Source organism: Corvus kubaryi, unplaced genomic scaffold (genome assembly GCF_017639235.1).
Source record: "Corvus kubaryi isolate FWS band 111438036 unplaced genomic scaffold, C.kubaryi_AGA036_p1.0 37308, whole genome shotgun sequence".
NCBI lineage: Eukaryota > Metazoa > Chordata > Aves > Passeriformes > Corvidae > Corvus > Corvus kubaryi.
In genome coordinates, this window is record NW_024581096.1 from 11720941 (window position 1) to 11736719 (window position 15779).

At 36.4% G+C, this 15779-nt stretch overlaps 1 protein-coding gene and 1 long non-coding RNA gene across 4 annotated transcripts in view; one reads left to right on the top strand and one right to left on the bottom strand.

The window, feature by feature from the left end:
• The window catches only part of SLC1A3 (solute carrier family 1 member 3), a 62846-nt gene that overhangs the window by 46673 nt on the left and 394 nt on the right, over nt 1-15779 (bottom strand). Inside the window, exon 2 of the mRNA XM_042028483.1 lies at nt 14006-14280. Coding sequence (XP_041884417.1) covers nt 14006-14186 — 181 coding nt within the window. The 5' untranslated portion in view covers nt 14187-14280. The remainder of the gene's footprint in view (nt 1-14005; nt 14281-15779) is intronic.
• LOC121664864 overlaps nt 1-15779 on the top strand; it is a 90050-nt gene that overhangs the window by 35464 nt on the left and 38807 nt on the right. The window lies entirely within an intron of this gene.

Here is a 15779-nt window from a genome sequence, read left to right on the forward strand (position 1 = left end):
TTGAAATAGTGAGATAGCAGCATATAATGATGATTTAAAAATAGGAGCAATGACAAAGCATCAAAATAAAGTCCTGAACCAAGGCCTTGCGGGAGGCACTAAACCTTTGGGAGGTGTGCAGTATTCCATCAACTATCTGCTTTGTGTGTGGCAGGAGTTTTAGTGCTTAGTACCGTTCATGACCAAGACTGGGAAGGCTAAATATTGGAAGCGGTTTTTCTCAGTAAAAGTTTCAAGTTTCAGGTTAATTCTGAAAATTGTAATGAGACAAAGCCTTGTGTGAAACAAGCTCTCACAACCTGTTGTGCAGGTTTCTGTCTACCCTTTGTAACAGAAAAAATCAGCTAATCAACACTATCAGAGCCTGACTTCTCAAATGGTTAATAGTGTACCATTTTTGCACTGCAGGAAAGAGTAGATTTATCTACAGAATTTAGGCTTTTTCTGGACAAAAATTAGTAGTGCCTGTTTAACTTAACAAGCTGAATTCTATACGTATGTACAGTGTATAACAGAAACATTGTTAAATAATGTACACAGTTCATAATGAAAAAGCAAATCAGTTTAGAGTTATAAATGGGTTTTTGAGCTATTCTTGTCAGTGATACAGTTAAGTTTATGGAAAAATTTATTTGTAGATAATCCTGATGACAATCAGAACAATCTAACAAGATAAACCATTTTATTGCATTGATTTTATACCAGTGTAGATGTTCAAAATAAAATTCAATATGTATGACTACAGTGAAGAGAGTATTTAAAACTTGCAAGGAGCAGAAGGTGAAAATAATTCTGGCAGTTAGGGTAATGGCATGGAAATTGCAAAATTGTAGGTATGTTTTGGAATTCCTTATTCCAAAAATAGGAACACACTGATGAATGGCCTACAGTCTTCAGTTCTAGATGCTGGGTACCAGAAAGGAAAAAATAAAGTCTTCGTGTCAGGCTTTAAAAACTATGGATATACTTGTATGTCTAAGAAACACACAACCTTCCATGAAAAATGTCTTAAATGGATTAGCATCAAAGTGTGATGAAGTAAGCAATAAAATCAGGGTCTGAAGTAGCAAGACAAAAATTGTTCTGTAATATTTTTTGGAACAGATATGTTATGGAGATAGCTGGTTTAAAAAAAAAAAAAAAATTTCACACAATTTCCTTAATTGAATTTGAAAATGAGGTTCAAAATCGTCCTTGGATAAAATGAAGTCCTCAATTGTGTCACAAAAATGCCCTGGTGTCACAATAGTGGAGGCTCCTTCACATGACTCTTTGTGTTGCATATATGAAATGGGTGGCAGACCTACCTATGAGTTTAAACAACACATCAATTAAAAAAACCCCCGAACCATAACTCTTAGAAGAAGGAAGATGGGACTTTACTTACATCTAAACATTCATGCAAGAACTTTAGGGAAGCTTAAGTCTATACTTCTGGCCCACTTAGAAGAATTATATATAAAAAATTAATAAAGAGAAAGGATTGCCTTTTTCATTACTTCAAATAATTCATTATTTTAAGACTAAGTTATTGAAATGAAATCTTACGAGCTTCTGGTCTCTATCTTATTTCAGAATCACACAGGAATTAAGACCATACAATTATTTCAAACTTACATTTTTTACAATGCCCACACTCTCTGCTGTGTTTTCAAGCAAGCAGTACAAAATTCTGACAGTTGCCATTCTCAATTGACCAAATATCACTTAAACATATTTCAAGAGGAAATTACTATGTGTTATATCAATGATGGTGCAAGAAGTGCTTTTTCTTTATCAGTGCTTGCCAGTTCAATCAGAACACACCACTGAGAGTTATATACACTTCTGCTTTTTACTGTAAATCTCAGAACACTATAAAATGAGGTCCATATCAATACCCTTTTCTTTAGTATATGAGGTACAGAATTACCTTTGCTTTTTCAGCAGGAAATAGAAAACTTCAAAAATAATTGGAAAAAAGAATACCTTACACTGAGTTAAAGGCTGTTCTAGACTAACAGCTGTTAATGGTCCAGTTCCAGAAAATCTTGTAACCAGCAAGCAGATAACATTTTGTTCTATAACAACAATTGGGCAAGAGCCATGAAGGGAATCAAGCTTCTACCAGTTTAATGGGGCATTGTATATTTTTGTTAGCTGCGCAGCCATTTCATTCCTATGTTCCTGCAGAGCTCTGGAATGACTGCTTTTGTTCTTTGGGTCATTTGTTTCTGGTTAATTTACCATTTTGTTCTGACACCTTTCTTCTAACAGCCAGTTTCAGATAAGTCTACAACTGTATTTACTTGAGACAAACAGGTAAATTACTTCTCTAGTGATAAGAAATACTTCAAGTTGCCGACAAAATCCATTTCTTAATTTCTTTCCTTGCTTGCCACAAGAATCACACAATTTGCTCAGCATGACTTTGATTTTCACAGTTTTTGTTTCGTAATTTTATATTGAATCTTCACCCCCTGGTATATCTGATATATCACCCCTCCTTCCTTACTTTCTGGTTTTTCTTATGTAGGTAGGAAGGTATGTTCCCTTTGAAACTATTTTGTTGAACCAGGTTAAATACCAGGTTTTAACTGCATTGTGACATTGTAGCAGAGAGCTTAAGGACCTGTGCTCCAAGCTACTCTATTAGAATCTTTATTAAGGTGGAATATGGGTTAATTTGAACACAAGCAGCTACCTCTCCTTTGCCTGAGACATACCGTGAGAGGAGTCACGGGAGAAATAGTGTGGAAGAGCTAGATATCCTAGACATGACTGGGATCTGGAAAAGATCTGGGATCTGCAAAAAGGTACATGTCCAGAGAAAAGCAAGTGTATAGCAAAGTAAGAGTCACGTTGATGTCAGAGAATTGCCCACTGGACCAGAAGAGAAGTCCTTGTGTTACCTTTGCTCAGGGGCCACAGGAGTGCCATGGTGGTCACAGCTGTGCTGGGGAGATACAGAGCCACAGCCCTGCAGACACAGTACCTCAAGAACACCTGCTCCCTGAACTTGGCCCCGAGGGTTTGCTTTATCCTGTAAGAGAGATTATTTTCCCAGAAGACCCATACCAGGCTTTTAACACCAGTATTCAGTTACAATTTGCAAAGACGCAGAGGCATTTTATAATAAATGTGTATTGGGGGCATTCAGAGCTAGATTTACAGATATACATGGGCACTTAATTCCCAACTCAAAATTAGTAAAACACTCTGCCTGCCATCTTCTGCCCCACTCTGGAGGAGCCTGAATTCCCAAAACAAATTCACAGCTACGGCTGGGCACTTGCATGATGCTTTTGCTTGCAGCCACAGAATCTTCTTGGATTTTGTGGCCAGAAGGCATGCAAGTGGAAAGGAGAGTCTGAAGCTGTAAGAACTGATGTAACTAAGCAATGAGTAAAGCCACAATTGGATCAGATACTGCCTAAAATGGACACCAAATCTGAGGCTATAACAGCTTCTGAGTGTTGTTAAAAAGGCTTTTTAGAAATCATTGAAATTTGTCCTTTGCTATTTCTTTGCCCTAGTGTTAGACATACACTTTTTCCCTTTTGTCTCTAGTTGTTTGGCTCATTTGCCTGTCTTCCCCAATTAGGAGGTAATTTTCTTCCTTTGAGAACATGTCCAAAAAATTGGTCTCTTTTTATCCAACTTCAACTTCTCTGTTTGCCTTTAAATGTTTTAAATTTTTTTTTCACTTGTTTTCCTTGAACTGTTTCTGTATTTATCCCTTGTTTGTCATCTCTGATTTCTCTCCTTTTTCTTTTTTTCAAATTTTATTTTTAAGACAAGTAATTGCAGGGCATTAGTAGAGGATTTGGAACGAAGAGGAGTTTTCACTGCTGGCACTGAAGCAGACTGTTCTTAATGGAATAGGGACATTATTCCTGATTTCATCCTCAGACAAGAGACTTCATTGAAAGACAAACTATGCCTAGTTTATGTACTCTTGTTAGTCTCTGAACTACATTAAAAAATACTTTTGATGCAAAAAATAACAAAGAATTCCACGAAAATATAGGAATAATTTCTTACTATGCATATACAAAAGCTCAGGCATTCACAATATATGTCAGATTCTATTTTATAAAGTAGTATTTAGTGTTATGGTACTACTTGGTACTTTACAAAGTTACTATAATAACTATTTCTTTTATGCCTGCTTTACTTTGCTGCTTCACATTCTTGACTAAAGTTTTTTTTAAAAGTTGTATTTACTCCCACAAAATATAGATCAAAACAGATAAAAAGCTGTGCTCTGAAAGTTTATAGGGTACATTTCCTGCCTTTACATTTCTTTTTTTCCTGTTTTTCCTCAGCTGGAAGCTGACACCTTACCAGCACTGAATATTACTTTTCCCTACTATGGTTTCAGCTGCCCATCCATGTTATTTTGTCTTTTCTACAGTATAGTAGCACTAAGGACTCGCAGACAGTGAGACTGAGATCACTTGGGTCCAAGAACTTTGTGCAAACATGCACAGAAAACAGAGCTCTACTCTGAGGAACTTCTGGTGTAGCTTGACAGAGACCTTGAAGTTAGATATGGAGAGTTGCTTTTGTTTTTTTAATTCCGGCTTGCACACACACTACAGAGAGTTCATTTTAGGTTGGACTGTCTCGATATGCAGTTTTGTATCATCATTAGCAGGACATTCAAATTATGCAGTTATATCTCTATGGAACTAGTCCAACTCTTAATTCCTACAAAAACACCTGTTAATTTAGCTTAGTGCTGATAGTCTAAATCTGTAAATGACTTGTATGACACTGAGGTTTAAGTATTTTGTTGAATCAAGATATGCCCATGCCAGACCTATTTGGATCATGGAACGTATCACATGGCAGACTTTGTTAAAAGATTTCAAAGGATCTTTTTTGTCCAGTATTTTGCTGAGAAAAACAACCTGGATAGACTGAGAGGGAACATTTCCTGTTGTAGAATACAAGACTTTTGCCAAATCAGGTGTAAGCTTTACCCTAACACCTCTTTTAATGTTTGATTTGTTGTTCAGTGAATTCTTTCCATAAGAAAATTGGGTCCATGGCTTAAATTCATGGAATCATGTTACCATCTTTTTAAAAGATAACTAGGATGCTTTCAGTCCCTAGATGTTTGATTATGAGCCACTTCATCCCTAAAATCCTCAGTATGGCTGTGAAACTATTCCCAAATAGAACCTTTCATCTATTTCTTTACTTGCCAACAGCCTCTTACAACACATGAATTTCAAGAAATGTTTTATTTCAGTTGATTAAAAAGAGATATCATGCCTTACTTCTTGTGAGTTAACTCATCTGAAAGATATGTTGTAGCATAGATGATTAATTTACATGTAGTCTCTGTATAGGTAATGACACCTCTCTTCTCACTGTTAGGAGTTATTCAGAGTGGTAGAATTTTCCTATCTTAAAGGTCACAAAAATGGCAAATGGAAATTTGCACCTGGAATAATACTTAATTACACAGTAAGCACCTGAGTCCAAACTGTGACCTTTAAAGTCCCTCCAGATAAAAAAAGCTTAGTTCTGGAAATCTATAAAGTTAATGGGCACTGCTCGATTTGATTTGGAAAACTCCTCAGTTCTCACCATTCTGCTTGTGTTTTTCTCAGAACTGTCATGACCCAAACACCTATTTGCCTAATTCCAGGCTAAGTCCTGAGGGACTAACAAATGAACACAACTGTCACACAGAATGCGCACAATTATCTGGACTTGGGATACCCTGTGTCCCTGTTCTTGCTCCCAGGTTCATTTCACAGCCTGGGGCTTCCTGTTATAGGTGAGCATTTTAGTCATTAGGTTAAACACAATGCTGCGTTTTGCTCTCTTGGCATATGTATTTGTCTTTAGAAGCCTTGCGTTTCCCTCTGCCCAATAACACAGCTTCGAAAGGAATGGTGGAATTCCCTCTTCCTGTAACTTGCCTTTTGAGAGGAAAAGAATAACATAACTCCTCAAGTGCTGCTGACACCATTCCCAAGGTGAGGACTCTCTGGCTTCTGGATCTCCACTGGGTGAAAATGTCTGGCATGGTCCTGACTCAGAAAGGAGTGGGAGTAAGAATGCAAACCTGTTTGTTTGTTTGTCTGTCTGTGTATCTCCTGGCAAGTTTTAGGCAGTTACATGCTTAGGTTGTGGACTCGTGTGGTTATCCTGTTCAGTCTCCTAGATCTAGCGCATGCAAAGGCACAGAGCTCTGAGATTTGGTTTCCATACGTAGCTTTCTTTGCTTGCATTTTAGGCTTTGAAGGACTTGATTGCACATTCATGTCTGTTTAATGTATGGATTCTCAAGTCAAAAAATTTTTTAAAGACATCAGAATATATGTAGTAGACTTATTTGTCCACTACCTTTGGTCAGTATTCCTAGAATTCTCTGATTATTGGTGGTGTAATACAAAGGTAATTCTACTCTTTTTTTTTTTCATTTATCCCTTGTGCATGGTAAAACCAAAGCATTTTAGTAAATGCCAGTTTGAGGGGCCAGATTATGTTGCAGTGTAAATAATGCTTAAAACTTCAGTCCCATCTTTTATAGACTTTATTTTGGATAAATTAATTTTCAGTTATGCCAAGTTACAGTAAAACGTGAAAAACAAGCACACACTTTGTAACTCTCAAGCCATTTCTATTTATGGTCTTCTATCCATGCCAATAGAAAATATACACATGTCAAATTTCAAGCAATATATTGCATTTTTTTTTAATGTAGAGAATTGAACAAGAATTTAAGAGGTGAATATAACTGGTTTTATAAGAAAGGACATGGGAGAACAACCAGGGAATATGAGTAGCAGTAATATTTTGTTGCTGTCCTGACTCTCCTGGTATCCTTCTGGTTTTCTTTGCCTCTTTTCCAGCATTTAATTATTTTCCTTTTCACTGTTGTACAGCTCATCAAACCTATTATTTGACTTTTTGATTTTAAAACATCTCACGAAATCTATAGTCAAAATAAATTCCTCTTGTATGGATTTTAAGTGGTTACACACACTGTGATTTCATTGTGTTGATTGAAAGTGCAAACACTATCAATACAGGTTCAAGTCTGATGGGTCGACATAATAAATACAATAATCCATATTTTAGCAAAATTTCTCTGAAATAATTTCCATTTATTCTTTTGCTGTCTTCCATACTTTCTTCCTCACTCCAACCACATTTGTTGTATCCATAAATAATTTAAAACTTCTTGGTGAGGAACCTAGCTGTTCTCTAATATACTTTGTAGACACCATAGCATATTCTATGAACAACAGAGATGGAGAAATTAGTATGGGAGGGGGAAATTTCTTAGCTCCTTACTAAGTATTTTTTTATCATCACTTGCATTTCCTCATTGCTCAAAAGCTGCAGTTAAACTGAATTGTAAATATGCTGCAAAAAACCCTATTACGAAATATGCTAAATCCCATCAAATTATAGAACCATCAAGGCTGGAAAAGACCTCTAAGATCACTGGCCTGTAAGATCTCAAGTCCAACCTTTAACTCAGCACTGCCAAGTCCACCACTAAACCACATCCCTAAGTGCCACATCTATACATCTTTTAAATATCTCCCGGGGTGATGACTCCATTGCTTCCCAGGGCAGACTGTTTCAGTGTTTGACAACCCTTTCAAATGAAAAAATTTTTCCTGGTATCTGAACTGAACATCCTCTGGCACAATTTCAGGCCTTTTCCTCTTGTCCTGTCCCGTGTTACCTGGAAGAAGGGGCTGATCCCCACCTGGCTACACCCTCCTTTCAGGGAATTGTAGAGAGTGATAAGGTCTCCCCTGAGCCTCCTCTTCTCCAGGCTAAAAACCATCAGCTCATTCAGCTGCTCCTCACAGGCCTTGTGCTTCAGACTCTTCACCAGCTCCATTGTCTGTCTCTGGACTCGCTCCAGCACCTCAGTGTCTGCCTTGTTGTAAGTTTACTTACCATAAGGTTACTGGGTTGTAATCGAAAATGAAATGAAATACAAAATCTTAAGGAAATGCACAGTAAACAAAAGGAATTGGGAGGATGGTTGGAGGATTTACACAACTAATGTGACTATATGTATTATTTATATTATTTTGGTGGTTCCAAAATGTCTGATTTTCCTTTAACAAGGCATTAAAAAATAAAGTCAGTATGTCTCAGCTACTGATCTAGAAGTCTGTGCTACAGTAGGGTACAAATTATCCCGATGCATGCATTTATTTTTTTGTAGCAGCCTTGTTAACATCTAAGATATGTAGCCCATTTGTTTATTTCTCTTTGATATTGGATTTATTTGTACAGTTTTTCAAATGCGCTTAAAAAGATAAGGATTTTGTAAAACCATTTTTTTCTATGGTATAACATTAATCCCTTGAACCTTTCAGATGCCTGGCTATTTCAAGAAATTGTGTGAGAAGTTTAAGCCAAATGAATGAAATTTTCAGGAATTCATGAACAACTGAACATACCATCTTCAACCACACCTTCATTGCGGCCAGCTTAAAAGCATTTAATCTCCAATGACAGCTTGTTCTAGCTTTACAAGTGCTAGTAAGGATCTAACAATTTTAAATATTTACTCAGCATACAAATCATTGGCATCTTGCTTATGGTTTTGTGCTGCTTTTCACAAAATATATAGTCCCTGTCCACTGAAAAATGGAAAGGGTTGGCAAGCCCTAAAACTAGTTTATTTCATGTTGAAATGTCTTTTCAGTCCCCTTTCAGGGTCACCACAAAAGTTTTCTTGAGAATCTTTGAGATAACTACTGTTTCAATTATAACATATCTTCTCCTAGCATGATGGCCATACTCTAATGGCATTCAGAGAATTTTCTTGTAAACTCTCTGAGAAACTACATCCTAAATGTCTCATGCAGTTACTGCCATGCATTTTGCCTAGGATAGCCTTAAAATAGGATAGCCTTTTAAGAAGCAGTATTACATAAATACAATTATTTTTAACTTCTAGAGATAATTTTGAGAATCTCAACTGCCTTCTGACAATCTGTATGAAAAGTGCAGTGAATGTATGTTTCTCTGGACTGTTTTATGACCATCCAGACATACTATTTTTGAACACCACTTATCAAGTCCACTGATTAGACAATTTAGAGCGTTAGGATAGAAGTAAGTCAATATTTGGCAGATTTTGCATTTTTGCTGTGCATTTATGCACAGCTGCTCTCTCCAGAATGCTTAATTGTTATTCACAAGGTAGCCAAGTTTATTGTTGTTACTCTGTGCCATGTATGGCAGTCCAACAATCATTGCTGTTTCATTTCAGTAACAGCAGAATGTATGGTAAGAAATGTGGATTGTGATAATGTATTAACATCATTTTATTTTGCAAGTAACTGTTAAACTAGAATACTGTTCATATTTCACAGTCTTTTACCGCTGTCTTCTTAATAGCAGAGTTAAAGTTCTTTGGATTTCTCTACATTTTCTTCCTTTTGAAAAGAATCATCTCTTCTGAAGTTTTAAGTGTCACTCTGAGTTTTATGGTGTCTGTTTATGTTTTTTTCTCCTTCCGAAATTATAACTATTTTGTACTAAAAAAAAAAAAGGTTTTGATAGCAAATATTTCAGAGTATTACTTAGGAAGGTTTCTTCACTCAAGTGAGAAATCAATTGCACTAGGTAGATTCTTTAGGAGAGCTCTGAGACAGACAGCCTCTGAGTTCAGCATAAAAATAATTTCTCCTTTGCTTTAGCCAACCATCTTGATTTTCTTGCATATAACTTATTTTTTTTCTTTGTATAATCTCTCCCTTTATATTTTAACATATTCTTTCACCTAAAACTCAGGTCCCCCAACTGTTTCTCCTTCAGTGATGGGTCCTCACTTTGTTCTCCTGCAAATTTTACCAAGGCTGCCTTAGAATTGCCACAGTGTTTAATGTCAATATACAGTGGGGTCAAATACCCTTCTCTGGGTACGTCAGCCTCACCCTTAAGTAGATACAGAGATCTGCTAATAGCAGAAAAGATGTTGCTTCAACATTCCTTTTTGTGGGCATTATCCCAAGTTTTGTCTACCTGCATATCACAGACTTGTAGCTCTCAAGTCTTTAAACTGTTGTTCAGACAGGGAGTGTTGCAGAGATAGGAGAATCTGCTTCTCTGCACATCTTTTCACTGTTCAGATACTGTAAGGGCCTTGTGGGTTTTTTGCTTTCTGTGTCATGAAGGATCCTTTCAAGGCTTTATTCATCTCTATGATTTTTTTCTTCAGGGACAAGGTGCATTGACAAGGCCTTCATCTCACCTGTCTTCTTCCCGTACTTTTAACTAGATTTTTTGTAAACATGCTGGGAAGTTTTGGAATCTTCCACAAAGTGCATGCTGTTGCAGAATAGAGGTTGTATGGGCTTATCTACATTTCACACCTATTGTGAGATTGCTGGCAATTACAGAAGCCTGGCTTCAAAGACACAGCCAGGGCTGCATTCCCTCTTCCCTTTGGGGAAACAGGTAGTCAGAAAACAGAATTGGCTCCATCCCCTCCCCCTTGAATGTGCCAGCAGACAACTGCAACATACACCTCTGGCAAAAGGATTTTAGCTAGCTAATTGGAGCTTAATATTCAGAAACTGCTTTTCATAGCACTTGCTTCACAACCTGACTCTATTTCACTGAGCCCCTCAATTAAAACAGCATTTCTCTGCAGACAGCTTCTGAGGATCTTTGCTCAGCATCTCTCTGCATCTCGGTCTTTCCTTCAAGCTCAGAACCCACAGGAGATTCTTTTACATTTAGAGTCCTGTTGGAGTCTGAGTTCCTGCGCCATTTTTCAGAAAATGGGATGTAACAATGAAGACATGCTGATAAAGGATGATGATTCTAAGTACTGTGGGAGAGAGGGCACTGCCTGAGATCTTGCTGGTAATTTGGCTAGCACTTCAAAGTTTGTGAGACTTCTGATTTTCCATGAGCAACCATGATCCCTACCCTACCTTAAATTGCTCCTGGCCATCGGGATATTCTCAATTTGCCAGTGGTCAGCCTCACAAATTTGTCTCACATGATTGTTCTCGTCTATTGGGTCTTGACAAGATTGACTGCAGAAAACTAATTTATAATATCTTTATGTGTACAAGAAGAATGTGAAAAATTGTATCATAATTCACTTACTAACTATGCTTTTCTTAAAGTTTCTTGAAGGGCTTGGAAAAAGCTTAAATTTCACTAAAAATAAAAACAATGATTATGACAATGTGTTAGACAGCCCCTACCTATGCAGAAGGTGTAATCTGAAGGACATTACATGCATTTTTTTAGGAAATAGAGAATAGTTCTAAGTATTTCTCAATATGAATTATAGCTTCTTGCAACTTCATCAATAGGTTTTTAATGAGTAATTGGCTTGGTATTGTAGCAGCTAGTGAATTTAGTTTAGAATTCAGTTTAGAATCAGAGCAACAACAGAGGTTAGTGTAAAGGCTATATTTCACCTTGCCATGTGAATGCCAGAAGAACCTCATTCTGTTTGCAAAATATCCGTATACATCAGAAAGAACTTCATGTTGTAGTTACCCATTTCATAACAAAGTGCAACACAGACACAAGCCCAAATCCCCGTTATAAAGTACAGTACTGGAACTAAGATCCTATGTGCTTAACCTCTACCAGAATCAATCCTCCTTAGCAAAGAAATAGGAAATGCTCTATTAAAAAAGGCTTTTTCATGTCTATCCCTTGATAAAAGAGGTGTGAAAGAAATGTGTCTGAAGAAACGTTGCTCTCTCTGAGTAAAATCTTCCTTTTCTTGGGTTTGGTCTCTATGAAAACTTCTGGACTGACAGCTCTAAAAAATGTCAGATTACAGAGCATTAAGCGTTATTTCTTGTAAAAGATTCAACCCTGGCCTGAATACAGTTTGGTTTCCACCTGGACTCACATCTAAGCATCTCAAATGGGAGAGACAGTAGTGCTAATTGGTGGGTTAATTCTGCAACATTGATTACTGTCTGCTAGGAAAGGGATCAAGCCTACCATCTGGTTTTCCACAGATCACCAAACAACTAAGTGATTATAACAACTTAGTCCTTGCCAAACTAGACAGACGGAGTTCAACCAGTGAGTGTTTTCCAAACTCTTGAGCCATCTGTTCCCTACTTCTGGGTATTTCCACAACAGCAAAAAACTCTCAAAAGCCCCAAATCTTACATTTTTATGAGGTATTAACCACGAAATTACTGTTTTAATCATACATATGTACCGCAAAATTTCACCACAAATAATAAATGTAAGAAAATTTTTGAGCATTCTTTGGTAGTAATGAGACTTTTTCTTCCATATGTTACACTGAATATGTCTACAGGTTCATGAGCAGAACTGGAGCAGCCAGCTCATCCTAGGCTGCACATTTTCATTAGTTCTCCAACTTGTGTTTCAGTGTCTACTGATCCTCTGCCATTACTGTAGGTGGTAGTGGAGAAGTGGGCAGAGTGTCACCAGTTATCCAAAGTTAATTGGAACCATCAATAACTGCAAAAACACTTGTGCAGTCTACATTTCATTTCCCACATTGACAAGTTTGTGGGAACCACACTGGAGGTAGATGATAGAGAAAAAATTGCAAAAACAGAAAAATTTGTCACATGCTGTATAGAAAAGTAAAAACCAAAGAATTGCATTCTTTGAGGTTGGATAGTGTTTCAAAACTTCCTTAATTTGCTCTCCTTTTTCTGACCATTGTAGATAAAACACCTAATTTTTAACCCCTGATATTAATAGGGCTTCTACACTGAGAAAATCCTTAATTAGGAATTAAAACCACTTACTATCAAGTACTGTTTATAAATATCAGAAACTCACATTACTGCTTTAGCAACAAAGTACTTTATTTTACCAATAGGCAAATTAATATAAATGTCTCCCAGCAAAAGACCGTCAAACCTGAAATTAATTTAAAGTAACACTGCTGATGTGGCATCAAGCAACAATCATGTCAAAACCCTAAAATTTCAATTCCTGAAGAGCTGTAGAAACACAGCAAGCAGATCTGTACAGAGCACTATTATGAAGGACATTAGGCCCTACATAATGAAAGGATATATACCATTATCTTTAGGTCCTTACATATGGTTTTTCATCATCATGAGCAGATTCACAATTTTGTATTTTAAACTAGTGAGAAAAGTGAAAGCCATACAGTAAAGCCATAAAGTTCTTGCTCACCCTGTAAAGAGTGGTTATTTCATGAAACATGGAGCCACTTTGAAAATCTCTAGTTAAAGAAAAATTATCATAAGTGATCATGTAATCATTTAAAGTAAAACTAGTTTTAAAAAATTGCATGTTTTTCTCATCAAGTTCTCTTTCCAGTGCTAATTCAAAGTATGTAGCAATATTTTGAATTTACATTTTGGTGCATTCCAAATTTAAAGGCTGTTTGCTGAACTGGATTCCTCCCCATATACTCTTAAAAGGCATTTAATCAGGTGCTATCTTTCAGTCCTTTGAATAAGTAACATTGCCATTGTTGCCCAAATTGCATCTGAAAGATGCTTGTGTAAGATTGTGAGTGACTGAGAGAGAATAAACTTAGATTTGCATTTATCAAGGGAAAACTGGAAAGACTGAGGCTCTATTTATTATATGCCTTTGCTTAGAAATATCTCTTCATTTCATTCATTGCTAATTTCTATTCATCATTGCAAGGTGTTCATTTTTTGATACTTCAGGTAAATAAAAGTTATTTCCTGAGCATTTTGCTGCACCTGGCTTTGGTTGGAAAAGATACAATTGAAAACACTCAATTCAGTTATTTTATCTGAATCTTTAAGAGAAGAATTCATAAAACAGTCATTCTGGTTGGTTTTTTTCAGCAAAATTTTTCTTATGAATAACTAGAATAATTTAATGGCTCTTCCTTAAACTTCATGCAGCTGTCAAAGCCAAAACTCTCCAAGCCAGAACATTCTTATCAGTGCAGAAGAATTTGGGAACTCATTTGTAATGCAAATCACCCAGTCACATCGTCATTGTCAAATGCACTTGAGAACAGAATATTCCTATTGAACGAATTACTCACCAAGAATCACAGCAACGACAGTGAAGAGCACAAAGGCATTCCTCATTAAATAACTTTTAACATCGTCCTTTGTTATGCTCTGCACTTTTTTTTTTGCCAAAAGTGTACGTTTCCGGACTCCTTGTTGAATTCGTTCCATCCTACTTCCAGGTTTTGGATCTTCTCCGTTACCTTTAGTCATTTATCTTGCTGAAAGCTTTCTTTTATAATTAACTTCTGTCAGTATCCCTTCAGAAAAGTGGAGGACTCTTTTCAGTGGGAGGCACTGGAGAAACCTGCAAGACAAGAAGTATCAAACATTGCAGTAAGATTTTAGAGGAATGATTAGCTATGTATTTACATAGAAGAAAATACTCTTCGTGTTTCAGTAAAACTTGTATTTTTCGTAATATCTAACCAGTTTTTGATGCAAAGCCTCTGTGTCTTTGAAAGAACGATTATATGGACTGATCAGATAAATGTCCTGTGCCTTCAGAGATTAACCTGTACTGTTGTCATGCTGTAAAACCCAGGAGAAACTTTTTAAAATATTTGCTATTGATATACAAATGTAAAATCAGTACAAATCATAGCAACTTAAGGCATTATAACATTTAAAACTGTCAGGCTTGCTTTCGTTCTTTTTATCAGGCCATTGTTATTTGAAAAAAAATATCTAGCTCACCTTCACATTATGCATTGAAGAGAAATATTTTGCTCAAACTGAAACATTTAACTTGTTCTACAGTTCACATTTTTAAAAATGATTGAATGCATTGGCTCAAATCCTTCTTTTCATGTGGAAAAAGGCAGCAGCAATAGTTTATTTATCCCTCAAACACTTTTTAGAAGATATGCCTTTGACAATTTTATGTTGATAACATTCATCTTTTAGCTGTATAAACTACTCCAAGCACATCTGTAAAACATTAGAAGTAATATCCCACTTTACTTGTTTCTTCAGAATGTAATACCAACTCACATTGCAGAGTAATGTTTAGCTTGTCCTGACAGCAATTATAAGCATATATCATAGAATCACAGAACATACTAAATTGGAAGGGACACATCAGGATCATTGAGTCCAAATCCTGGCCCTGTGCAGGACAACCCAAGAATCACACCATGTCTGATTTTAAGAAATTACACACAGAATCAACCTTAAACTGTTCTAATATTAAATGTTTTTCATTACGATATTACCTTTTACTTTAGTTGGTAGTTTGGGTTTTTTTTGTTTTGATGACTGCTGGGTATGAGTTTGTTTAATAATGAAGCCTCCTCAAAGGTATTTTCCAGACTGAGAATCCCATTTTCTGAAGTCTTAGTTAATATACACTGGCATGGTTTTTTAAAGAAATTAGAAATGAATAAATGGATAAAGTTAGGTGCTTCGGCTGAAATTTGTCTTTGTTTATAGGCAGTTCAACTCTAACATCTAATTTTCAACAAATTTAGTGCGAAAACAACTTTTTTCTTTTTAGGACGCACCTAAAATACAAATACGCAGGGGTTTCAGCCAGCATGTTTTAAACAAAATCGCACGCTGTAACAAGTTTATTTTGGTAGATTTTGATCACTGTTTTTACCATGTGTTTCAAGACTGGCACTTTAGCGCAATATCCTCCCTGAATTTCAACAGAACACTGTAAACTTTGCTGCATTAGGGAGTGGAAACATTCTGAGACCGAGCTAAATATTTAAATTACTAGGTGGTCTACCGTGGACAAGACTGCTGTGTGGAAGCAGGATTTTTTTTTTTTTTTCCTGACCGATTAATGTAAGCATTTTGTAA